The sequence below is a fragment of the Phoenix dactylifera genome, chromosome 2, assembly GCF_051530095.1.
Source record: "Phoenix dactylifera cultivar Ajwa chromosome 2, Ajwa_hap1_PhDact_Kaust_v1.1, whole genome shotgun sequence".
Taxonomy (NCBI): domain Eukaryota; kingdom Viridiplantae; phylum Streptophyta; class Magnoliopsida; order Arecales; family Arecaceae; genus Phoenix; species Phoenix dactylifera.
In genome coordinates, this window is record NC_143191.1 from 14,243,055 (window position 1) to 14,268,511 (window position 25,457).

General features: G+C 38.7%; 2 protein-coding genes across 3 annotated transcripts; one reads left to right on the forward strand and one right to left on the reverse strand.

Annotated features, from left to right (window-relative positions):
- Positions 1–12,102: 12,102 nt before the first annotated feature.
- LOC103707696 (CBL-interacting protein kinase 1-like) lies at positions 12,103–22,102 on the forward strand. 2 transcript variants are annotated; one of them, XM_008792284.6, is made up of 13 exons: positions 12,103–12,259; positions 14,800–15,084; positions 15,171–15,233; positions 16,359–16,430; positions 16,541–16,648; positions 16,795–16,929; positions 17,031–17,156; positions 17,248–17,457; positions 17,555–17,656; positions 17,989–18,105; positions 18,209–18,271; positions 18,424–18,498; positions 18,650–22,102. In XM_008792284.6, the coding sequence occupies exons 1-13, from the start codon at positions 12,149–12,151 to the stop codon at positions 18,767–18,769; spliced, it is 1,587 nt and encodes a 528-aa protein (XP_008790506.4). In that variant the 5' UTR covers positions 12,103–12,148; the 3' UTR covers positions 18,770–22,102. The 2 variants fall into 2 exon arrangements, with proteins under 2 accessions (XP_008790506.4, XP_088571556.2); XM_088715430.2 differs by lacking the exons at positions 14,800–15,084; positions 15,171–15,233 and having other exon boundaries at positions 12,197–12,259.
- Positions 22,103–22,529: 427 nt separating this feature from the next.
- On the reverse strand, positions 22,530–24,204 carry LOC120112062 (ribosome biogenesis protein NOP53-like). The gene is made up of 5 exons (XM_039130649.3): positions 24,068–24,204; positions 23,947–23,992; positions 23,827–23,852; positions 22,871–22,951; positions 22,530–22,706 (listed from the first exon to the last, which is right to left on the reverse strand). The coding sequence occupies exons 1-5, from the start codon at positions 24,185–24,187 to the stop codon at positions 22,530–22,532; spliced, it is 450 nt and encodes a 149-aa protein (XP_038986577.2). The 5' UTR covers positions 24,188–24,204.
- Between the last annotated feature and the right edge of the window lie 1,253 nt (positions 24,205–25,457).

The window sequence follows — 25,457 nt, forward strand, 5'->3', positions numbered from 1 at the left end:
CATAAAAGGGGGGCGGCCTGGGTTAAGGATTTCTGGCCCGCGGGCCGAGCCCGACACGGCCCATAAGGGCATGGACCGGCACGATTCGTGGGCCGGCCTGGGTTAAGGATTTCCCTCCCCCCCAAAATACCCCTCAAATTAGCCGTTTTATGGCTATTGGGAGGGGCAAAATGGGTAAAAAGCCACAAATAGTCGTTATGGGCCAAAAAAATAGCCGTTATGGGCCACCCATACGGCTATTTTTTTTGGACAGACAGGCCGTACCGGGCTTAGCCTTTAGGTTAAGCAGGTCGTGCCAAGCACGGCCCGTTTGGTCTGTAGCCCGGTGGGCCTGGGCCGGGCATCGGACCGTGCCGGCACGGCCCGATGCCCATCTCTGCCTCTGCACCAAAAGGTTTCTCTTGAATTTGGAAGTATAAGGTGGTATTTTGGATCTGTTTTTTTAATTTTGGAGATTTTTTTTGCTTGAATAAATACCCTTCTAAAAATTTAAATTCGTGTGAATACCCTTTTAAAATTTATATTTATTTTTGTATCCTCATAAAACATTATTTTTGCACAAATGCCCCTAACATAACAGTTCTTCTAACACCATTAATAAAAACCATATTTTTTAAATTAAAAATAAAATAAAATTTTGAAATTATTTTTGTATCCTCCATTGAGATTGCCATATAAATATTTCTTTTTGCATATCTACCCATTAAGGATATTTTCATTATTTTAATTTGTAACTGTTAATTTTTAACGGTGTTAGATGGCGTGGATACATATGCAAAAATAAAGATAAAAAATAGTAAAATAACAAAATAAATATTTTACGATGTTATCCATGTAAATATTAATTTTGAGTGCGTATTCATAAAAAATTCGATATTTAGGAGGATATTCATGCAAAAGATTTTTTTTTTTGTGCTGGAGAGTTGTTTGAAGGTGATTTCCATGTAAAAAACCTGTTTGGCCAATAGAAGCCTTATAATCATTGTGATGCGGCGGATATATATCAGTCATGTGCTTGTGAATGATCCTTCAGAGTTGTTTGATCTACCTTGCTTAGTGAATGATCTTGACAACCTTCCTCCACTTATCTTAGGATACACAAGACGGAACCCGGGGAATGATCGTTCATTCTAAGGAAAGAATTACATCATGCCGTCACTGATTCCTAATAAGACAATTCACATGGCTTTGGAGTATAGGTGTGCAAAAGAATAATTTGGACCAGGTTTCAGCCAAAAATCGAACCCTAACTCTACAGGCAGAATAATTTTGGACCAGATTACAGCTTGAATTTAAGTACAATAATGAACTGGTTCCAATTGAAGTCCAGCCCAAGCTCAACAACCCAGCTAGATCCACAAATAAGTGTGGACCTGCTCAAGTACTACTAGAAACTTTTGTACACAGGGTGGAACCAGCAGCATGTTAGCTTAATCCTTTTGTCTTCACGATCGAGCTACACTAATGTAATCTAGCCAAAAAGAATTCCTCATCCGATGTCACTCCACCATGCACGCATGTCATTGAGGGAAGATTGATAAAGGATTCCATTTTACATGTGTAGTTCTTTTGAGTGTAGCTTCTAAGTTAATCATTTCCTTTCACAGTGAAACTTAAACAAACGTTTGATGGTCACGTAGGACCAACATGTTTTATATAAGGTGCACAGGAAGTCAAAATAATACCTTGAGTGCAAGACAACTCACGCTCCTTGTAGGGAATAAGAAACAACCCAGCTTCACTGATTAATCTCACAGGTTGCTCGAGGACTACGTGGAAGCAGGGCCCTCTCCACATGCACACCTCCCTACGAAGGCAACATCAATCTAAAAAGAAAGCAATGGCAAGATAAAACCAAATTAAAGAAATGCATGGCATCCACATATGCTTCAAAATTTTAAATGGAAAATCAATATGAAGGATTATATGCCCCCCTCCGGCCGTCACAATTAATAGCATTGGCTCACACCACAAAAATTTCGCACGAAAGAATCGTTGGAGATCTTGAAGTAGCTATTGCACGATTTAATGGTTGGCATTGTGCCAAAAAGAGGAATCATTCTTTTGTGCGAAAGGTACAACCAGCCCCAATCTTATTTTTGGAAGGGATTGCAAGAACAAGTAATGAAAACAAAATGGCATTTATTCTAGCTATGTGAATGTCTTGGCCTTTAGCCCTTTACTACTGAGATTTGCTTTCCCACTTCAGGGTAAGAGACCGCCGGTTCGCTGGGAACCACTTATGAAGCTATGGCAAATGCTTTAGGCTATCCAAGATGAGGGTGTGGTCTTTGGTTGGCATTAATGGTTGGGTCGGTTTCGGTAGCTTTCCACATTAAAGTAGAATTATATGGGATCTGGAAGCGATGCTTATCACGAGCTAAGGCTACGACTTTGTCAATGTCCAGCAATAGGTGATGTGACTGAAAATAGTTATCTTCAGAAATCACTATAAATCATTATAACATTATATGCATTATATAGAATGATTATTTTGCCGATACATCTAATTCTATTGAGTTGTTTTGTTGTTGCATTTTGGTGGTCATTATGAACTTTTTACAAGGACTTGCAAAGAATATATATAAAACATGATATGATTTGGAATGTGATAAAAGATTATTTGAGAAAATTTAATATAATGATTAAAAATGAATTACAAAAACATGGTAAATATGGGTATTAGCATTATTGTACAGTATCATTTTAATGCTCATAAATATATAGAAAATATAATGGAGAGCCATCACTGTGAGAAGGTAGTTAAAGACTGTTGAAGCTTATTTTTCATTTCCTATGATTTCATGGGAGAAACTAGGGTTCCAATACAAGTGTAATGTTTTTTTAGATTAAATATGCGCCTGATCTCTTTGAAGGCTTAAAGTGAAACAAGTCCAACATACTTTACACCAAAATGGAGATGTGGAGCAAGGACTAGTCAAGGTTTCAACTATAATCAAAGTTCTTAAAAGATAAGACAACATGTATCAATCAAGATCTCCATTCATCTTGACTAAAACAGGAGCTAAAAAAAGTTTGAGAGCAATTGAAGAATTTCAAGATCTCACCAATATATAGAGATCCAAATATTGAAATCTTGGCCAACTATTTTGATTCCATGAGAGAATGGAAATGCCCCAATCCTCAAACCCCAATCTAGCCTCTTTCAAGTTTTTAACTTTTATACTGGTTCAAGTTACAAACACATCGGAGAATATGACCATTCCGAATTTCCTTCCAATCTACTCTGATTCTAATTCAGGTCGTGAGCCAAATGCACTAGCAATGTTTTTGGAGACCAAAGACATTGCCTATTTCTTTTCCATTGTGACCTCTACCCGTGCGTGCGTGCGCGTGCGTGCGTGCGTGTGTTGAATAGCACTTTTGGCCATTGGGAACTCATGTTTTAGTTAGATTCTGATTCATCTAGGTAAGTTTATATGGGGGACCTACTTGCATGCATGGTAGTAGGTCATGATTCAATTAATTAAGATTTTCTGGTTTGTTTCCTGTCCTACGTAAGCAAAGATATCTTTAGTACGCCAGAAGAAGCTGACTTGAGGGATCTTGTTGCATAACATTCAGACCTGATCCATGGAATAAGGAACTTGCATCATGTAAAAATAACGACAAGATCAATCATCTGTGATCTTTATCTATTTCTCCTGCAAGAGATCCAAATACACTCCAAAGGAGTGACAGTATTCCATAACAAATACCTTGCTAATTTTCTCCATCACTAGGGTTCTCCATCATGATACAATTCCCCCCCTCATAGTTGAATGACTTAGCTCTCACCCTCTTAAATGTAGTTTGAACTCAGTCCGTTGATTCCTCATGAAGAGCTGCTTTCTTTCCCATCATATGACCTTGGCAATAAGGCAGCAGATGAGATTAATAATGCATTATAGACAACTGCTGAAAGCTATTTACAGCTGTGGTCATCAGCTATAGACCCCACAGTAGAGACATGAGAGGCTAGGTTTGCTTTCCTACCAAATTCATAAGTATATTCATTTTTTGTCCATTAATATTGGCCTCATGATGTACAAAATTGTGAGCGATACATGTGTGTTCATATCTTCCATTCGAAAGTAATTAGTGCTTGACAACAACCCTGAAAATGAACCATTTGGATCGAGTGATTGGCATCGAGACGCCCGTGACATGTAAAACTTTGGGAGTAGGTTGCATAAATTGGTGTCATCTCCATAGTGGAACACATCTCCAAAGCAATTAAAAAACAAGGATTAGAGCTGGTATAGCCAGCTTGCGTATGGACATGTGTTGCACATTATAATTTATTTAAATGCGCTTTACTCGTTGATGAGAGCATGCTAACCCACTTGCATAAATGTAAAGTTAACATTTTCTTATTTGGTCCAATCAATATTACCAACATAGAGGTGTCCTAACTCCCAAGCCATACATGATAATTATGTTTTCCCATCTAAATGCCTGCATGATATACAAAAATTGAAAACAAACGAACATATTAAAAAGATTTTGATGTTACTATATAAATTTTGCATGTGACATCCTCTTTCTTCTTGGTTTCTAGAGATGTTTTTGCTTATTTTGTATATTAAAAGGAAATCGACATTTTGGCATTTTGGACCTTTCTCGAGGTGTTTTCCCTTAATCGTTTTCACTAACAACTTGTTAAAATAGAGTATCCCATGTCCTAATGATGTCTTTATCCATTAGAGATTGGTTGAGTACCATACAAGTGCGATGTTTAAAATTCGCTATTTGGTTGAATTCCATTCAACTTTGGTTATTTTCAACCATACATATGCATGCCTCACTCTCCTGCAATTCTCTCCCTTGTTTTCTTTTTAATTTTTTATAGTGACAACAAGTTATCCTATGTACTAGTACCATCTACTCTTTGTTCGCTTGATGAGGTCCATAGGCAATTTTGAGCTAGATATAGAATGGAAGCTAGATCTTCCTCCACACCCTCCCAAAAGGTGAAGCATTTTAAGAATTTATTCTATAGGCTCAACCTATAACCAATTCATTTATAATCAGGTTGATATAGGCTAACATATATACCAAATTCAATTGTAGAAAACCCTCAATCAAACTATTTATTTCAGATAAGTTGATGCAGACAGACAAATCTTGATTAATTACCACCCTAGTTGGCAATAACTAGCATAGCATCCAGTCAATACATTTTTACCAAAATTATGTATGTCCAAGAATTCAATGACATGCTCCCTAACACCCCCCAGCGAAAAAAAAACATAAAGTAAGAGAGAAAAAAGATTGCATAGATTTTTTTTTTCTAATGAGAGAGGAGATTGAGGTTAGCTTTGACCATAATTACAGAATTTGACTCTTATTAAGTTACTTTAAGTAGTTGAACTGCCAAAGTTTCTTTCAAAAACTATACTTTATTTAATTCAGCTTGAAATGTGTGGAGAGGAGAGACAAGCAAGTTGACTATCTTATATTTTCAAATATCAGTTATAACTACTACTATATTTTTATTTTTACTATATATTCTAATGGTAAAATTCAGATACTATCAATGTAGCACCATCATTATACTACTTCATCCATATTGCACCTTTGAAATGAAATACCTCCAATAATTAGCATGTATCTCCTACATCATAAGCTACCAATTAGTAATTAGTTTCTTCAATTTTGGCAGACATGTTGCCATATTGAAAGTCAACACATTGACAACATTTACAAGAGAATAGTAAAATCTTGTCATGCTAGGCAGGTTATGTATGATCTATTCCCTTAATACAAATGCTGTTTGGGATCCCAAGCAACTTGGACCTTAGCAAGGCTGGCTCATGAGCACTGCACATATCCTGTACTAGTATTCACAATATGAAGCGAAACAAGGATGGTGTATTTCTCATGTCCAGAAATATAAATATTAAAATAAATCTATGATAAGGTTAGAAGTCCATAATCATCCATATTACTTTAATGGACATGCCAAGGATGTTTTGAGAACAATCACATCTATATGATATGATAAAGCCTGCTACTAGTGTCATGCCTCAAACTCAAAGCGTAACAAATGCCGCCTACCTGGATGGCAGACTATACAAGCATGCAAGGCTACAGATCATATCAAAGCAATAATTTTTGAAAATTAATTTTCAAGATCTTATACAAACAATTCTTACAATCAATTATTCCAAAGTGACATAAGTCAACATATACTTAATTATTTATTTAAATCAAATAAAATTTTCGACTAGTCTAAATAGTCTAACTGGAACTCCAAAAAAAAAAACTGAAAATATCTTCAAAAAAAACTAGTGCACTTCCCCAAGTCCCGAGTAATATGAATTTGGATCTGAAAAATAGGAAAAAAAAGAAGATAATGAGCTACACTAGCCCAATAAGCAATATAATACCCTATAGTGGGTCTAAGCATGCCAAATAAATAATTAGTTAAAGATCAAGATATTGACTGAAAATAAATTATTTTTTAAATAATACATATATCTCTTTTGGAGTTTACTATTATTTTCATAAACTGATACTAGAAACCCAACATCAGGCTATGGCCACATAACCCAGTGGCATAGGTCAGATCATAACCGTATTGAGAATACATACATATGAAACAAATTTTATAATTTACCCAATCATATTTTTCAAATTAACATAGCACATAACATATTTTAAAATAATTACTATCGTAAGCGTCACATGCCTGACTTGTTTAACCAAGTATAAAATGGATATCATAATCAAATTTAATTAATATTTTATAAAAAATTTAAAAAATACACTTTGAAGAATTAGAGTATTTACCTTTTCTTGCTTCAAAAATCTACTTCAGTTAGACAAGCCAAGTTCATCTATTTTAATGTCATTAAAATATAATTAATTTTATCGTCATCTCAGAAGCCAAGGGAAGTCAAAAATTAAAATATTATTGGGGATACAACCTAATGCTCCTAAATCAGATTGGTCAAATGGTAATGCCCGACTTCCTGGATCGATCCGAGCAATATGAACTCAACAGGTTAGGTTCAGACATGAATTAGATAACTCAAAGAAGATCAATAGTGGTCGAATTTCAAAAAGACCCGGCAAGGGCAGAGGTAATGGGTCAGTCTACCACTTGGATACTGGAGCAGTTTAGGGCCTCCACACCAGGTCAACTTGGATCCGAGCCAAAAGAAAAACAAGGCTTATACTAAGATTCTTGAGCCTACCTAGAGAGAGAAAGAGGAAGAAGAGAGAGAATCTCAGTTTGGGTTAAATCAAGGGTCTGGTTTGGTCTTGGTTGTCAATGGCACAAATCATCCCTGCATCTAATCTACATACCAAAGAGGAAATAACAGCTAGAAAAGTCAATCATTTTTCAAATAAATAAATAAATAAATCAAGATAAAATGGGAAGAAAAAGAAGAAATAAGAAGAAGAAGAAAATGGGGAGGAAGAGAGGGAAGAGGAGAGGAAAGAGGCTGAGGTGTTGCCGAAGGTCTAGCAGCATGGCCTCGGAGAGCCGGCAGTGGCGGCGACGGTAACTATCACTACAAAAAAGAGAAGCATAGCCGACTCTTGAATGCCGACGCTAGGGAGATGCGTTGGTAAATTTGGCTCCCGCGCCAAAATTTTCCGACGCTTCTAATGAGCGTCAGCAACTTAAAAGAATAGACAACACTTAAAAGCATCGTCATAGTCCTCAAGCGAAGACGACGTTGGGAAGCATGGGGAGTGGACTTAAGACGACGCTTCTAAGCGTCATTATTGTCTCCGACCTAAGACGCGACGCTTATAAGCGTCGAGCTAAGATGATGCTTATAAGCATCGTCGAAGGTGAGGACCCTTCCAAACCTAGCGCCCGACCCTAAGCCCTCATTCTGCCCCAGCTACTCTCCTTTTTCTCCTCTCCGGCGCTACCCTGGCCCCCGTCTTCTTTTTCTCCGATGCCGACCGTCCAACTCCAACCTCCTCTCCTCCTTCCTCTTCTCTGGTGCAGACCAACCAACCCCAACCCTCTCCGCCTGAGGTATTTTTCTCCTCCTCCCTTCTCTATCTCCTTCTCGCTTGTTCTCCTCCTTCTCTGCCTCCTCTTGTTCGTGTGTTTGTGAGTGTTTTTTTCTTCTTTAATTTGTTCTCTAGCTTCACCTCTACCCGAGGATCTCCTCCTCCTCCCTCCTCTCTGGCGCCGACCGAGCAGCCCTCAAGCCTCAATCGAGCTTCATGACATCCCTCCTCTCCGGAGACCGGCGTCGACCGACCGGCCCGAGGTAATACACTATCTTTCCTTTATTCTTCTATGCTTAGTCATGTACTCTAGGTTTTAAATTATCAATTTGATTTTTTTTGGTATATAAGAATTAGAATAGAGCTATGCAATCATTAAATTATCTGATGAACTTCTAAAACTGAGATGCAATCATTAAATTAAGTTAGTTTCCCCTCTCCAATTTAGCCACAATGAAACCTTTATCTTGATGTCATGACATGAATATTCAAATAATCAAGTAAAGATATTTGCCAATGAATTGCATTCCAGAACATTAATGCTTGATCCCACCACTTTTGCAATTGTTGAAGTCTCTTGGAAGGAAAAGAGAAATGGAAACCTCTTAGTTTGAAATATATCTGTTTAATTAGAAAAATAATTTTGAAGAAGGTGGACAAAGAAAGTGATTCTGAAAGCTTGATATATTGGTCGTCTCAGTAATGAACTGAAATATCAGTGATGAACTAAAAGCTTAATTGGCTGTTATTCAAGTAGTAGTAGGAGGCTTGCTGAACTTTTGCACCCTCCATCTTGTAGCTGAAGATGTCTCTGACAAATGTTCATAACATTCGACCTATCATTAGTGCTGCTAATAATAGAGGATAACTAATATTGATTCTTTTTTGTACATACTAGATAACAACATGCCCCGAGAGAAACGATTTAGAGATGTGGAGTTTCAGCATTCTCAGGTGGGATCTTCTTCTGATCAGTCCCAGCATCCCTGTGAGCATCAGCAGCACGAGTCCTAATCTCAGTGCAAGCCTCCTGCTGATTACCCGAGGGAGGATGTTGTTATGGATGACCTCTAGATCTAGGGTAATTCGATTTAAATTTCATATTTTAAGTTCATATTTGTCTTCAATTTTTAATGCATATTTTATTTAATTTTAATAGATGAATAAGGGATGGTGAGGACGAGACGGAGACCCACTCAAGCAAACGATGTGTGGCAGCTTCGTGAGGGTAATAAGATCATCATCCAATGCAACGAACTGGGGCAGCCCGTCAAAAGGGCTGGAAGTCCTCTTGATGGCGGTGGCTGGTGGAGGTGGCCGGTGGAGGTGGCTGGAAGTTCTTTTATATGGTGGTGGTTGGTGGAGGTGGCAAGCCCGAGAAAGTCACAGTTTGACTCAAAAGCAAGAGAATGGAGACTCAAGTCCGAGTTCATTCGTCATGTAATCATATGAAAGAGGGGAGGGGGTTACCAAGGGCAGTGGCAGTAATGGAGCTCGACCGGAAGTGGTCGTTTCCGACAAGCTTTGCAGTGGCAAGGCCCGGAATAGGAAAAACATGCCAATAGAGGGCTTCTAGAGAGGGAAGACGGGAGTTCGACGGCGGTGCTCGGCTCAGGTGGTGCGGTGGCCACCGGAGAAGAAAAAGGAAAAGGGAGGAGAGCTTCTGAGGTAGATCGAGCGGAGGGGACTCGAAAATTTATAGGAATTTTGAGAGAGGTGATAAGCTCTAATCGAGCGACCGTTTGCCGGTTGTAGTGGCCCCCAACGGCCGCCGGCCGTTCGCTCCAGCCAACGAATCCTCAGCGGCCACGGCTAAGGTGGCCTTATCCCAATTGTTTCGATCTTTTTTTTTTTTTTTTTGTAGTTTTTCAATTGAAGTTGGTGGGCATTGCTAACTTCAATTTGGGATGGGCCCAATTAGGCCAATTCTTGCGGCTAGTCTATTGCTAGGCATTCCACCAATAATATTATATTTGTTCGTACAAATGATTTAAACAGCTTTCTAAATTCTCCATCCACGCATATCAATCAGTCCGACTTTTTCGTGTGAAGGCTCAATTAAACCACTGGCATTAGGTGAAAGACATGCAACCGATGGGGTCGACGCAGAGAAAAGTAGAAGCACTAGCCATCAACCTAGTCTCCTAATGAGAGAGGGAGCAAAAGGAGGACATGGTGGTTGTAATCATGTCTCCTGGAAATGTACCCACGAGTTCTTCACTCAATCCTAATAAGATATAATTAATTGAATCCCGTGCATGTAGGACTTCCAAACAAAGCCACGTCATGGTTCATTTCCGAGTAACGAGGGAACCAAAGCCTGGTTGAATTCCATATAACCGTATCTTGGGCTTCAACAAATCCTTTCCTAACGTGAAACATGCTTGTTGGAACCTTTAATTTATTAGAGAACTCGTGATAGTTTACAAACGCGGACTTCTAATCCTACACATGTTAAGCGAGGGCTGGTTTGGATAGCAGAAAGAAGTTTTCTATAGTTCACACGCTTTACCACGCGTGGCTGATGAAAAGCTTTCTTTTTTTGTTTTTTAATAGATGTGTACACGTGTGAACTCTTGGTAACATTTGGAATTCTTTTGTTTTTGTCTACTGCAAGCCTTCTGAGAACCTGGGACGTGTCACTTTTTAGGTGAAGGTAAACCATGGCTGCAAGATAAGGCCTAAAGATAAGCAACTAAGTTAGACAAACGTAGTTATCAGATTAACACTTGTTTTGACTTCTGATGAATGCATGGGTCATGGCCACCACTATGACACAACCAAACTAAAGAAGAAAACCAATTACTGTTTTATATACAATAACGAGTGTTTAAATCGCCGATCGCATTATAATGAAAATTCACATGTCCGATTAAATAACATATCATTGTCATAAAAATTCAAAACTTCTTCTCAATAAACCTAAATGTTTTGTTTCATAGACAAAGATGGAACCAAATAATGTCATTGCATATTAAGCCATAATAATGGCCTTTACAACAACGACGTTTTACTTAGAGAACAATTACTCCAAATAAAAGTCTTGATTGGATACATAGTAGCTGTTATTTTTATTATAATGCTCAGCACATTTTTGAAGAGGGCATCTTTTGAGCATTGCTCGAAACTTTAGAAGAGTAATGCCACAACTGCACCAAAATACTTAATTAGCTTGTCCAATTAGGAAAATGGGCCAACCTCGTATTATGTTTTGGAGCTTAATAATAACTCGATAAAATTAATAGAAATTTTTCGTATTTATTCATCAAAAGAATTTATTTACTTTAACATGAAATATGAATATATATAACCCAACAAAAGTCTACACTTGTAGATATAGATATATAGATAATTTTAGCTTTATCCTTTTAAATATATTTGCGCATATACTTTCCTCAATATGTTTTCTTGCTTATTTATAACTAAAAGTTGAAGGACTCAAAATTTCAAACACACCCCTTTATACGCTTTAGAAAAGTATATATATAGTGAAGGACAATAAAGTTAATAGAGAAGTTGATTTCTCTTTAATTCTTAGCTAGATCACACTTAGAATGACAAAACAAATTTAGGCATATTTACAAATTTCTAGTATTGGGGGGAACTCATATGAATTTTCATTTTTTAACCAATAAATACATGGTTATTAATTTATCAAGTTGGTAAAGTCATTATAGGCCTATGGTATGCAACTTTGCATACAATTGAGTGGTTGGGTGGGGTGCAACCCTTTTCCTTCAAAAAAAAAAAGCCAATAAACACATAAATATAATTTTCTTAAGAATTACATATATATACATGCAAAAATTACATAGGGGCCAATATCAAGCTAAAGAAAAGTCCAAGATATACTTTTCTGAATCATTTATTCTCAAAAAAAATAATTTTCCAGGCAATCCATCCAAGATGATTACCTCAACTTCCCCTAATTTATTCTATAAATATATGACATTCGATAACAATAAGTATTTATGATCATTACAATGAGCATGAAAAAAATCTAACAGCAGTCACATACTGCTAGTTTACGTTAGAACTTATTTACAACTCGTCTCATAATTGCAAATTATTATATATCCGCAAATCCTTCCAATAGACACATGACACGCGAGGCCTACTTTTCTCACGCGGGACGCACTCATGAGAAGCCCTCCCGGCCTATAAATAAATGAGAAGCTGCGACCCCTCCCTTGCCGGACTCCCACCGCAACCACTTGACCCTCCTGCACCGCTGCTGCCTCCTTGGTCGCCGTTCCGCCACCTTTGCAGCGCGCTGCGGGTAAGCGAGTTTTATTCTGTTCTTTTAAAATTTTTTCCTTTTGCTTCTGAACTTGTTCTTGCGTGCGATTTTTAGTATGGAATGAGTGGTTCTCTTACAAAAAAAAAGAAGAAAAACTCTTTGCGTGAAGGAAGCGAATCATCCATTGAATGATCTTTTTTTTTTTCTTTTTTTTTGGTTAAAGTAGGTCCCTGAGTCCTCACTTTTTGGCCTAGTGCCATATATTCAGAGTTCTCTTCATATCTACAATCTGGAAAGTACTACAAATAAGAAAAAAAAAAGTAATGGATATCCCCTTCCAAACACAAAAACCAGTCTTATTCCTCAATTTTATAAGTATTTTTGTAATAAAAATATATAATCTAATTGTAGTTTGCATTAAATATAAATAAATAAATGTTTGGCTGAAATGGTGGGGGGTAGACGCCATGGAAGCAAAGAGAGGCATCGGCAATATTTTACTCTAATAATTTTATTTTTTAAAAAAATGAATAATATTTGTTATTTTTAAAATAGAAAATAGAAATAAAAACAACAAAAAGAGATTGCTTTAGCTCTCTTGGAACTCGGAGAGATCACATTCTTCCCGTGAATCGTCGAAACCGTCCAATAAACTGTGTTTGGTGAATTAAAACGGACGCATCGGGTTCGGATTGTGTCTTTCACGCGAAAGAACGATTCATCTTCTTTCACGATGTCAATCGTTGGATTGAGATCACACAGATCGCAAAGCACTTCAAATTGGCGCAAAAGATGCAACCCGAACCCGGAAGCGTCACGATCCCCGCGAGAAATCTGCGCGGGAACGAAGCGAACGAGACGTCATCTAGCCCCACTTTTATACATCCCATGCTACGTCTCAGCTTACTTGTGGCTCGCATTTTCCCACGTCGAGCCCAGATTGGTCGCCTTCAACAATGAGAAAAGAAAAGCAACCAACAACGTGGGCCCTACGTGTATTTGAGTAGGTGTTTCCGTGGGTGCATCCATGTGGGTGCTAGTGTAGCTTTTTCTACTAACTTTGGCTGGCCATGGGGACGGTGAATGCGAGGGCAGCGTGGCTTCGGGCGTTGTTGCTTTCTTTAAGGTGGCTCCACAGCTTTTCCCTGTAGTCGGAATCCATGCAAGCTTCCAAAAAATTGCTCCAATTGACCGTTTGCTAGTGTTGGGGTTGTACACAGAAAAAGCTTTGAAACTTTACACCATTATGAGATGATATATGTAGGTAGCTGGCCATATCTGGTGTGTGGTTTTGCTTCTTTGTACTTCTAAGAGAGGGGGCTGGGCTGGTCTACAAATTTGAAGGCTCTGGATTCATGGGGAGTATATGTTAACAATATGCTAGGTAATGATAATGAGAAAATTCTTAGATGGAGATTGCTTTTTCTTGTCCATGAAGTTATATACACTTAGTCATCATTGTATGGATGAAAATTATGAACAATGACTAGGTCTAAATATTATTTGTCTATCTTGTTTATGTGTCTAAGAAGGTTTGACCTGGTCTATGGTTTGAATGGTGTAGATTAGATTGTGATCAGTTTTTCTTAACAATTAAGTTATGCCACTATCTTTCAAGTAATAAGGAGTTCTAATACAGGGAAAGTACAAAAAATGAAATAATAATTATTTAGATTTCTTCTAAGGGCACACAAATTGAACTGTATTGGTCTTGCCACCATAATGTACTGAAGTTAGGTTTGGTACGAAATAATAAATCATGCCATGAATTGTAGAGTGCTAGCTTAATTAGTTGATATAATCAAGCTTCCCTTCATCTCCTTGTGTCTAGTTGCCAAGTCTGTGATGCATGGAGGATCAACCTGAGCCTTGATTCAAATTAAAAAAATCTAATAAATCAATTTCAAATTAATTAGAGAGGACCAACCAATATGGATGCATATATATGATCTTCATAGAAAAGGGGCGTATCTTTTGCACGAAAAACTTCACCTTCCTTTGCACAAACCCATCGTTGGATCATCCACCAGTTACTTGAAGACCCATGCAGGTAGATATATAAATGATGGAGTTCCGAATATTTTGAGATCAATAAAATGTTGCTTTAGAACACCCTAGTAAACCTGCGGCTCTTATCGAACCCACTTGCCCGTATATAATTAGAAAATAGAAAGCAATCACTAACCTAGCTAGTAGCCATTATTAGCTGAGCCAAACGGAGATAAACCTCAACCTCATTCCAGAAACACGACAACTTCCGTGGATTATAATATTCTGCTCTAAGGCCTAATCCACTAGTCATTAGCAGTTAATCACAGGGGCGTTTCAGTAAATTGCAAACAAGATGCCTTTTTTGTGCACGCATGAACTGGCGACCGTATCTGGATTGTGCTATATAACTTTGTATTAGTCCTAATCCTGGGATACACGCACCGTCCTCGGAGGGGGCCCCGGCGAATAGCGTTCCGCCACATGGCGCCACGCAGCTGGCATCGCGGGCGGTCACCGTCCCAGGGTGACGAGAACTCTTTGTTGGGGATTATTCTATTGTTACCTAATCGTCGTCGTTTTGGAAGCAGGAAGAGGGATCCAGTAACCGTCCACGCCTATATAAGAACCCCTTCGTCTCACGCGAAGTTATTATTCGGATCCCGTCACCGTCATCGGAAGAGAAGACGAGAAAGAGGAAAGGGAGGTCGCCGGCGAGGGAGGGAATGCGACTGGGAAAGTACGAGATCGGGAGGACGCTCGGGGAGGGGAACTTCGGGAAGGTGAAATACGCGCGCCACGTGGAGACCGGGCAGGCCGTCGCCGTGAAAATTCTTGACCGGAAGCGCATTCAATCTCTCAAGGTCGACGACCAGGTAGGCAGGCCCTTTCTCGGAATAACCTTCTGTTTCCTTCTCTTTATCTCTTTCTCCGCCCTCCTTAAAGGTTGAGATTCATGCAGATAAAGAGGGAGATTGGAACGTTGAAGCTCTTGAAGCATCCGAACGTCGTCCGATTGTATGAGGTTCGTTCCCATTCTCAAGCCCTTTCTGGGAAGAAGTTTTATTATTTTTTAATCATTTTTTGGTATTGTGGGAAGTTTTCATGAGTTTTTTTTGGTGGGGAGGGGGAGAGTCGGGCCGGCCGACGAAGCGGGGAAGGAAGGAATCGAGCTACCGTGTTTCGATATCTCGAGTTTTTTAAGTAAATAAATATGCTTTGATCCTGACCGTCGGATCAAGTCTTTCGGATACGTGGGACCCACCCCGTGGCAGTATTGTTAATTACCATTACCATCATTCTTGGTGGATGAGCTGCTTCATGTGGGGCCCGCAAATGCACGTGGGGGAGCACCCGTCTCGTCAGACACGTGAGCCGAAATGCCCATCAGATCCGACGGTTGGTAGGGATAGCAACACTACACCGATCAGAATTGTTTGACGAAGGTTCTTTTTGTGGTAATGATCACTGCGTGATCGCACTATAACCGAATGGACCCAAATTATTTGTGGCCCCACCTCACGCATATTGTGCAGAAATTCAGTGGGTCCCGGCCATGTGATCCAACTAAGCCTTCATCGGTCTCTTCTCTGGGTCCAACTTAGAGGCTGGGCCACGCCCACTTACAGTGTTCCAGCGTGTCCTGCCTTTGGTCCATGTGGCCACCAACAATACCTCCAAGGGAAGTATTTAAGGTGCTGCAGAGTTGTTGTCTAGCTACAACAATCCAATAGTAATATAAATACATTTTTTTGTGGGAATATGAGTTTCAGAAGATTGGTTTATCATCTTTTTTGATACTGATCACTGAAAATGACTGAAAGTTACTTCATGGTCTTAGCTAATAGAGTTGCAAGACTTCGCAATTCCTGCAGTAAGATGAGTTTGCTTTAGAAGACTGGTTTTTATCAGCCTTTTTGATACTGTTCACTGAAAATGATTGAATGTTACTTCATGGTCTTAGCTAATGGAATTGCAGGACTTTGCAAGTCCTGCAGCAATATGAGTTTGCTTTACTGAACTTCCTGATCTACATATATTTTCCATTCAATCTCTAGTCATGCGACATCTATAACATATAGGACACAAACTACACATAAGAGATATACTGCATTCTAGTTTGGTTTTTGATGATTGTTCTGTCTGGCAGGTTTCAGCGAGCAAAACTAAGATTTACATGGTCCTTGAGTATGTGAATGGTGGCGAATTATTCGATAAAATTGTAAGGAGCTCTGGTACACGAACAATTTTTTTGCCTACTTCTACTTGACATTACATGCGATCTTATTGAGTAATTCTGAAGTGAATTATTTTCATTGTTGGATGTTGAAGGCACAGAAAGGGAAACTGCCAGAACCAGAAGGACGAAAGCTTTTCCAGCAGCTAATTGATGCTATAAGCTATTGCCATGATAAGGGTGTTTATCACAGGGATTTAAAGGTGAATGATCATATTAGTCTGAAGTATTTTAGTATGTTCTATTTTTATGGTCCATTAATCCTGTCTTCCAATCTCTTGTAATGATTTGGCGTATCGAAACTATAGTAATTTATACTAGCTTATGCTTTTAAATTGTTTTTTTACAGCCAGAGAACGTTCTTGTTGATGCAAAAGGGAACATAAAGATATCTGATTTTGGCCTCAGTGCTTTACCTCAGCATCTTGGGAATGATGGTTTGCTTCATACAACCTGTGGCAGTCCAAACTATATTGCCCCGGAGGTAGTAACTGAAAAGTTTTATAATATCTCTTGTCAGAGATGAAATGTTCATGTTTATAATAATGTCAATTAATCTAGAGGTTCTTATGACAACGTTTGCAGGTCCTTGCCAACAGAGGGTATGATGGTGCCAGGTCAGATATCTGGTCTTGTGGTGTCATCTTATATGTTATTCTTATGGGATATTTTCCATTCGACGATAGAAATCTTGCTGTTCTCTATCAGAAGGTATATAAAACAAAGAAGGAATTAATGATAAGTTTGACCCACTAATGTTATTTCAGTAATCTCCTGATCATGATTTTCTCTATTGATATAGATATTCAAGGGAGATACCCGGATCCCTAAATGGCTATCTCCTGGTGCTCGAAACCTTTTACGGAGAATTATCGATCCGAATCCTATCACCCGAATAAATGTAGCTGAAATTAAAGCAGATGAGTGGTTTAAGCAAGATTATACTCCTGTTATTCCGAATGATGATGATGAATATATGAGCATTGATGATGCAGCCCTCTTGATTAAAGAGGTACGACGTGCTTATGGCATGATATTAGGTACTAGTTTCTTCTCATATATTGCTGATTTGGATGGGAAACTGAAAGCTATCCTTTTATTTCCTGAAGCATAATGAGGGAGATTTTCCATTGTCGCCCACCCACATCAATGCTTTTGAGCTTATTGGAATGTCTTCATACCTTGATCTTTCTGGCTTTTTCGAAAAAGAGGTGAGATCAAACTTCTTCCTTATCTGTTCAATATCTCTTTATTTAGTTTCTCAATCAATGGGAACAGAGTAATCTCCATGATTAGTTCACAGATATATTGTCTTGACCATGATAGCTTTTTACCTGCCCAGTGAGAATCACTATATTTGATAGATTCTTCCTGCAAAGCTACAAAACCATCATAAAATAGTCACATCTGTCATTAGGATCACTTTCTGCGAACTGCTGATGCATTATTGCCAAAATATGGCTGAACATTGAAATGAAACGATCACAAAAAAATGTGACCATTAGTAAAATTCATTCATTCATCATCATTTTGGATATTTCAGGATGTTTCTGAAAGGAAGATCAGATTCACATCCAATCATCCGCCGAAGGATTTGTTTCAAAAGATTGAAGATATTGTTACAGAAATGGGGTATCAAGTCCAGAGGGGGCATGGAAAGGTTTATATATTGGGTTTTCTTCTGCCAATTCAATCATATATCTGAGTTCCCTGTATAATATAAAACTTTCAGAGCTTCAAGATTTTAGCTTGCCTGTTTGCAGCTGAAAGTCATGCAACAATTCAAGGGTGCAAAGACCGTGAGATCCCTTTCCGTTGCTGCTGAGGTAGATATTGTTTAGTTCATTCTCTGGTTCAATGTTTGTCTGTGCCACATTGGCATCACCTTGTGATGATTATTACCGTATCAACTTGCATTACATATTTCTTAATCGAATATCTTATATACCTGAAAGCTAACCAAGTGTTCTGAAATCAGGTGTTTGAGCTCGGTCCATCTATATATGTTGTCGAACTAAGGAAATCATATGGAGATTCTTCATTGTACAGACAGGTATTACGCTCTCTGTTTGTGTATGTGTCCTTGCATGCATAAGTCTGCTTCGTTGCTTGCGTAAGATCAGTGTTTTGAAGTTAAAGTTTGACTGGCAAAATATTAGTTCGATCTATCACTGACTTGGATAGCTCATTTGCTGGTTCTGCAGTTGTGTACAAAGCTGTCAAATGATTTAGGTGTCTGTAAAAACCAGCAGCTTTTGAAGACACAATCCTGTTTGCCGGAGCTCACTGGTTTTGAAGGGGAGATGCCTGTTGCTGCTTCGTGATCGATAAGAATTTGTATCACTTAGAATGCTGGACAAAAAATATTTTTTCCCCATTCACATACACTTAGGCTCATGTGAAAAAGCATATATGTTAGAATTGTAACAGTGTACATACTTGGTACCCTTGGAAAAATGTATTGAATTTGATATATAAATGAATAATTATTCGTACAAAAGAAAAAATTATACAAACTTATAATTCTGGATTTGAGAGGCCTCTATTCTTACCAAACTAGATGGAGAATTGCTGGTTCTAACATGCATGATATGGAATCATTAGCTTCCAATGATCAAGAAATTGCGTGTGCTTATTCTGGAATTCAGAGGTTTCTCTTCATATCAACCATTGTGGATATTGGCAGAACGAGAAGTACAAACATATCAAATCTTTTGCTGCAACCAACAAATTGAACATGTAAACCAATCTTTCCTCTTTATTAAGTAGGAGAAGTCACATTATGGTTCAAGTTTAAATTTTGGGAATAGATAATGGGAAACAACATCCGCATTGATGCTTCTTTTTTACTATCATAATCATTGTGACCATGTAGGGTCTTGTAGATTTCTTGCACATCAAAAATTTACAAAGTAATTTGGTTATCATGTATACAATTCACTCCAAAAAAATATTTCAATGAGGATGGAAGCTTATTGCAACATTATTTCAGTTGGGTGATGCTCTTCTTATTCTCTGTCAACCTGGACTAAGGACTATACTCAATCTGGAGAGCAATATAGCTTTATAAGCTATCTAGGATTTTAAACTTCTCAAAAAGATAAACTATCTAGGTTTCCAAACATCAATAATTTTTTTTTGCAAATAACAGAACACATGATCTTGGCATGACTGTTGTCAAATGGGCCACATTCTTGGCTACAAGGTAATATAGATATCTCATAAGTATATAGATATTGCACTAGTAGGTCTGACATGAGAACCATCAACAATGACAATGACACTAAAACCATAATAAGTGGATATGGTTATCATCAGCTTGCTCTCCACTCTTCTTGCAGTGCATGTCATTCATAAATTCTCCATTTAACTTGGTCTCACCATTCTTTCTGATGAGGATGGAACCAAAAGAATTCCAAAAACTTGCAAATGGTCTTGTATTGCCTTCCCATCTTGGAGTTACCTCTGAGTCATCTCCCAACACACCATTGTAAGGGCAGGGAATCAACTTCTATGCTCACTGGTCTAGTTCAAGCACCCTCTCAGTTTCTTTCTTTTTGCCTCATTAACTTCTACTTGTTTTTCCCTGTTCATTATGTAAAGAAAGGAACCCGTTTGGACAGTATCTTGAGAACAAAAGCCTTGTAAAAAGTACTACACTGACTCCTTGATGCTTCACAATTACTATTCTATGATTGTGATCAAAATCTCTATAAAATTAGAGGCTTGTAAACTTGATCAATCTGTACTTGAATTATGCAATAAATAAAGAATTTATTCAACTCTACCGGAGATTACCTTTGAACAGATTAATCCAAGTCTGTAAAGCACTTAGACAGTGAAACCATCCCGCTGAATATCAAGAACAGATTAACTAGACTGCTCTGCACACAGTTATTTAGTGCAAATCTCTATCACATATACCCTTGTCATTTTGGGTCGCGTATGATAATGATGCTCCAATATATCCTGCCATATGATTGGAGGGAGGAGGGGGATGAGCTTGGTTTGGAATATGTTTGGATTTAAGTAAGTGGGTGAGAACTTCAGCATGTTGATCGCAAAGCAAACCATTTTGACCTTGAGAAGTACTAGTAGTTGCATTTCAAGAAGTAGGAAATGCAAGAGCTTAATGGTGCAACGACGATCCTCGCACACACGAAGATTCTTCACAATCAAATTGTAGGCTTTGGAAATGTGGAATCAAAGCGCATTCATTCAATCCTTCATCAATGTCTTGCAAGGACTAAGGATGTCATTGGCCTCTGTATCCAACTTGTTTCAGTCGATCAATCATCTCATTAGAAATCCTGTAGAACTCATAAACTGTATCAACGTCAACTGAACTGCACCATGGGCCTTTTTGTATGCTTTTGCTTCTCAAATAGCATGTCTTTGATAAATTCTCGTCTCTTCAATATGTTGGAATTTCTCATAAAGATGGACTTTCATTGATTATGGACTGATTTTAATTTTTTATTATGCAATACGAGCTAAATTGTTGTCTGAATGAATATTTAAGAAGTCTATAGTTAATTTGTAATCATATGGTTATTTTGGATAGATCCATCAACATTACTAACTAGGGTAGGTCCCCACTCCACTCCTATATATTTAGGTCTGTAGAAAAACCCTAGAGGATCAAGATTTTTACATTTCTAAGGGGCACCTATCCCATTAAGGAGACAGGGATCAAGGAGAAATCAAGGTACATTTCAATCATTTCTATTTAGATTTATGGTTGTTTGTTTATTTTGTGTTCTAATCTCCTGCATAGTGTTTATAAAAATTCAAGTTTAATGAATGGATTTATAGGCATAGCTAGTTGATCTCCATTCTTTTGGAGAGTTGTGAGTTTCAATGGATGATGGTCACCAAAGTGGACCATCCATTGAGATTTGTAGGTTTGTTCTTTTAATTTTGAAAGGGATTAAGAAGTATTAAGGAATTATTACACACAATCATCTCTCCAAAGGGAGCTTATTGTGTGTTATAATTATGAAGTAGAGTATTTTTTGACTAATGAGTGTGCATGGTCTAGAAATCCATTTTACCAAAGTAGATGGACCTCCGAATGCTGATACCTTACTACACTACAACAAATATGAGCTTTGCCGACTCTTTTATCCCGACGCTAGGGGAAAGCGTCGGGAAAGGTTGGCTCAGCTCCAGCCTTTGCCGACGCTTTGTTCTAGCGTCGGGAAAGGTTTACATACAACGACGCTTAAAAGCGTCGGGAAAAGATTAAAAAGACGACGACGCATAAAAGCGTCGTTAGAAAACATCAAACCCTCCAACCCTTCGCCCAGCCCCCTCTCCTCCATCGAGAGCCGACTTCCCACCTCCATCGAGAGCCGGTGCTTCCCCGCTGCCGTCTTCCTCCTTCCGTTCGCCTAGCCCCCTCTAAAATTCGGTCGATGCCCTACTTGTGCGCGCGCCGACTTCCCACCTCCATCGCGAGCCGGTGCTTCGCCGCTGCCGTCTTCCTCCTTCTCCTCTGAGGTAAGCCTCCTGCTCGTCCTCCTCCTCCTCCTCCTCCTCCTGCTCGTCCTCCTCCTCCTCCTCCTCCTGCTGCTGCTCGTCCTCCTCCTCCTGCTGCTGCTCGTCCTCCTCCTCCTCCTCCTCCTGCTGCCCATCCTCTCTCGGTCGATGCCCTAGCTGCGCGCCGACATCAATCCTCCATCCCGAGCCCTAGCTACTCGGCCACCGTCGACCTCGCCGTCGTCTGAGGTAAGTGATCCTAGTATCCTCAACCATGTATTTATTTTAAGCCTTGCGATTTTCCTCTCTGGTATGTAATATATTAAAGTCTGAGGATTTGAAGCATGGGTTTAAACTGTGGTCACGTTCATTTAGTCTTCTTCCTATTGTTTAGGATCAGATCTTTATTCGCCATGGGCATAAACTACGGGACAATTTACAAAATATGATTAGGTCTCCTTCCGTGCTCTCTCTGTCAATTTAGGTTTTGTGGTAGATAGTTTCAGCCAAGAGCTACCTACCTTAGAAATTTGTTATGAATTAAAGGTTCAGCGGCAAGCCAGTAGCTAGGCTAAGTAAATTGTTTGAAGCTTGTATAGAATTTCAAGATTCTATACAAATTATACAAAAAAGCAAGAGAGAGAGAGAGAGAGGAATTTCTACACTCACATCTACTTCAGCCACTATTTCACCAGGAACTGTAGGTGGCACTGGTTGAGGTCCCAATTCTTTTTTATAAACTTTTTGCATCTCATCTGCAACAGCTCGGGCCAACGAATCCTATATCCAAAGCAAGAAAGCAAAACAAAAAACAACTGACCCTCATATCATGGACAGAACTTGAGAGAAATGAGACTATCTTATCTAACTAGCCTCTAACCAGCCTCTTTGATGAGCTACATATAACTGGAATGTTATAGCGCATTAGGAAGTCCACGAGATACCTGATGAGCCTCAAATGGAGGATTGAATGAACATCCTGGTGGCTCCACTTCAACCGCCGGAATAAGAGAGGTGGATGACTTCTGTCAAATCCCAAGAATGTTATTAACGAACTTTATGAATTCCATAATTTCAAGAACAAGAAAAAAATACAAAGTCACCCTCTTAAGAATCTTTTATGCACAATCTAATCTTGCAAATAATAACAATGAACTTATGTGGCAAGCTACAGGTAGAATAATAGGGAAAGAATCAAACGGTGATTCAGACAGTTGCCGCATGATCCTTTCCCATGAAGAAAGCAAGATATCACCAAGCACCTGTCTGTGAGTCATAATTGAAATTTGCAAATGAACTGGCTCTTGTAGGTGCTTTTTTCATTTTTAGTTTCAAACTTTTTCAATGTAGCTTGTGAATCAATTATTGGAAGAATGTAACAGGTGGATCCAGCTCTTCAGCATTTTCTGTTGGGTTGATGCTTTCGGCGCCATAGTGCTGACCATTGAGCTATATGTCTTTCGTTTCACAGTACTCCCTGTTGCTATGATTGACTTTAGTGATATACTTAACATCACCTTCAAAGGAAATAGGATACAGTAGCCATCCTAGCATGGCCTAAGAACAAAGTGGAGGTATAATGTCATCATCATGGCCATCACTTGGGCAAAGCATGCCACGTATGACAAGGTGCACTATGCAACAATAGGTAAATCAAGATCTTAATTTTACTTTCCTTTAGTTGGAAAACATCTCATGTCATGCAAGAAGACAGAGACCACATGAAAAGCTTCACGTTGTTTAAGTTCACTTCAGTAGTATTTTTTAAGGACTTCCTAGATGGAAATTGCATGCTTCGAGCAGCCATGTAACTCTAGGCTTCCTCAGAAGTACTAAATGTTTAAATAATTTATTTGTTCACGAGTCATCAGATCATAAATATGAGATATGATTGTCTCACCTTTTTGGCCTTGGCACGCACTTCACCTGCAAAGTTTGAAGGGGGATAAAAAGATCAGAATGGAGTCAACATTAGGTAATTATAATAAAGCAGTGCTGGGCATATTAATCATGAAAGAACCTTTTTCGTTCCATATGTCATGGACTGTGGTAGCTGAATCCTCGCCCTGAAGATATCAAGAACAGATAATAAATATAAAAGATAATTTCCAGACCTAAAACTTCTCTAACAGATTGCATACCTTTGAAGCATTTTGTGTTTCAGTGTTTTCTTTCAGAATTTCTTTCTTTTTCTTTTTTGACTTTTTCAATGTTGAAGATGGTACAGGTTGCACAAAGGGATTGCTCTGAAGCAAGCTCATAGAAACGAGTTAGGTGCAATGAAGCTTCTAGGATCGCTTCTACAATAGAAACTAGCAGTGTACCATTAGGCATCTCTCATCTACAATAGATATTACATCAAGCACGACTCATAATCCTGTACAAACACAGAGAATGCATGTGCCAAACAAGTTGGCTGGAACATTTGTATCCAATAACCAAGTACACAAGTTGGCGAGAAATAGAAGAGAGTCAAAAGTTTTATTTATCAAAAACAGAGAAATGTTTCTGGACAATTGAGTTAAGTAATTTACAGAACAGTATCATATCTGCAGGTGAGTCATTCTCCCATACATAACATCAATCCATGTTTCGGAGATTCTTCGCTTTGTTTTTTATGTAGAGATTCTTTGCTTTCAGTAATCCTTAGCTGCCTGATATATGCCCTGAGAAAGAAAAGAAATGTTCATTTCCAAGGATTAGACAAGTGGAAGCAGTGGCATGACAAAAAGAACTAAAATAGCATAGTATGTGTTGCCCACTTGCATTTACATATATCCTTCATCTTGAATACAGATATCATTTCTGTATGCTCTCCAACTGTGGTGTCAATTAATTGAGCTTGGTGGTCTCTTTCAGAGCAAAAAGAACATCTATAATGTAGCATGTCGTGTCCAATTTGGTTCATTCTTTTCAAGTCTAACAACCAAAAGTTGATGTCATTCTTTTCAAGTCTTACAACCATGCAGTAATATGTTTACGACCATGAAAGCATTAAAATTTCTAGCAAGATGATGATGCCTCCATGGCAATGGAACTTTATTTAGTATAAATTTATCATTTAACCAAATATTGATTCTTTTTTGTGCATACCAGGTAACAATATGCCCCGAGGGAGACGATTTAGAGATGTGGAGTTCCAGCATTCTTAGGTGGGATCTACTTCTGATCAGTCCCTACAGTCCCAGCAGCCATGTGAGCATCAGCAGCACGAGTCAGGATCTCAGCGCGAGCCTCCTGCTGATTGCCCGGAGGATGAGCTCCGGATTCAGGGTAATTCAATAAAATATTTCATATTTTATGTTCATATTTGTCTTCAACTTTTTAAGACATATTTTATTTAATTTTAATAGATGGACAAGGGACGGTGAGGACGAGACGGGGACCCACTCAAGCAAAGGATGTGTGGAAGCTTCCTCCGGGTGAGAAGATCATCATCCGATGCAACGAATTGGGGCAGCCCATCAATAGAGCTGGAAGTCTACTATCAAGCTTTTTAGGATCGGTTGCACGCAAGGGTCAGCTGTGTCC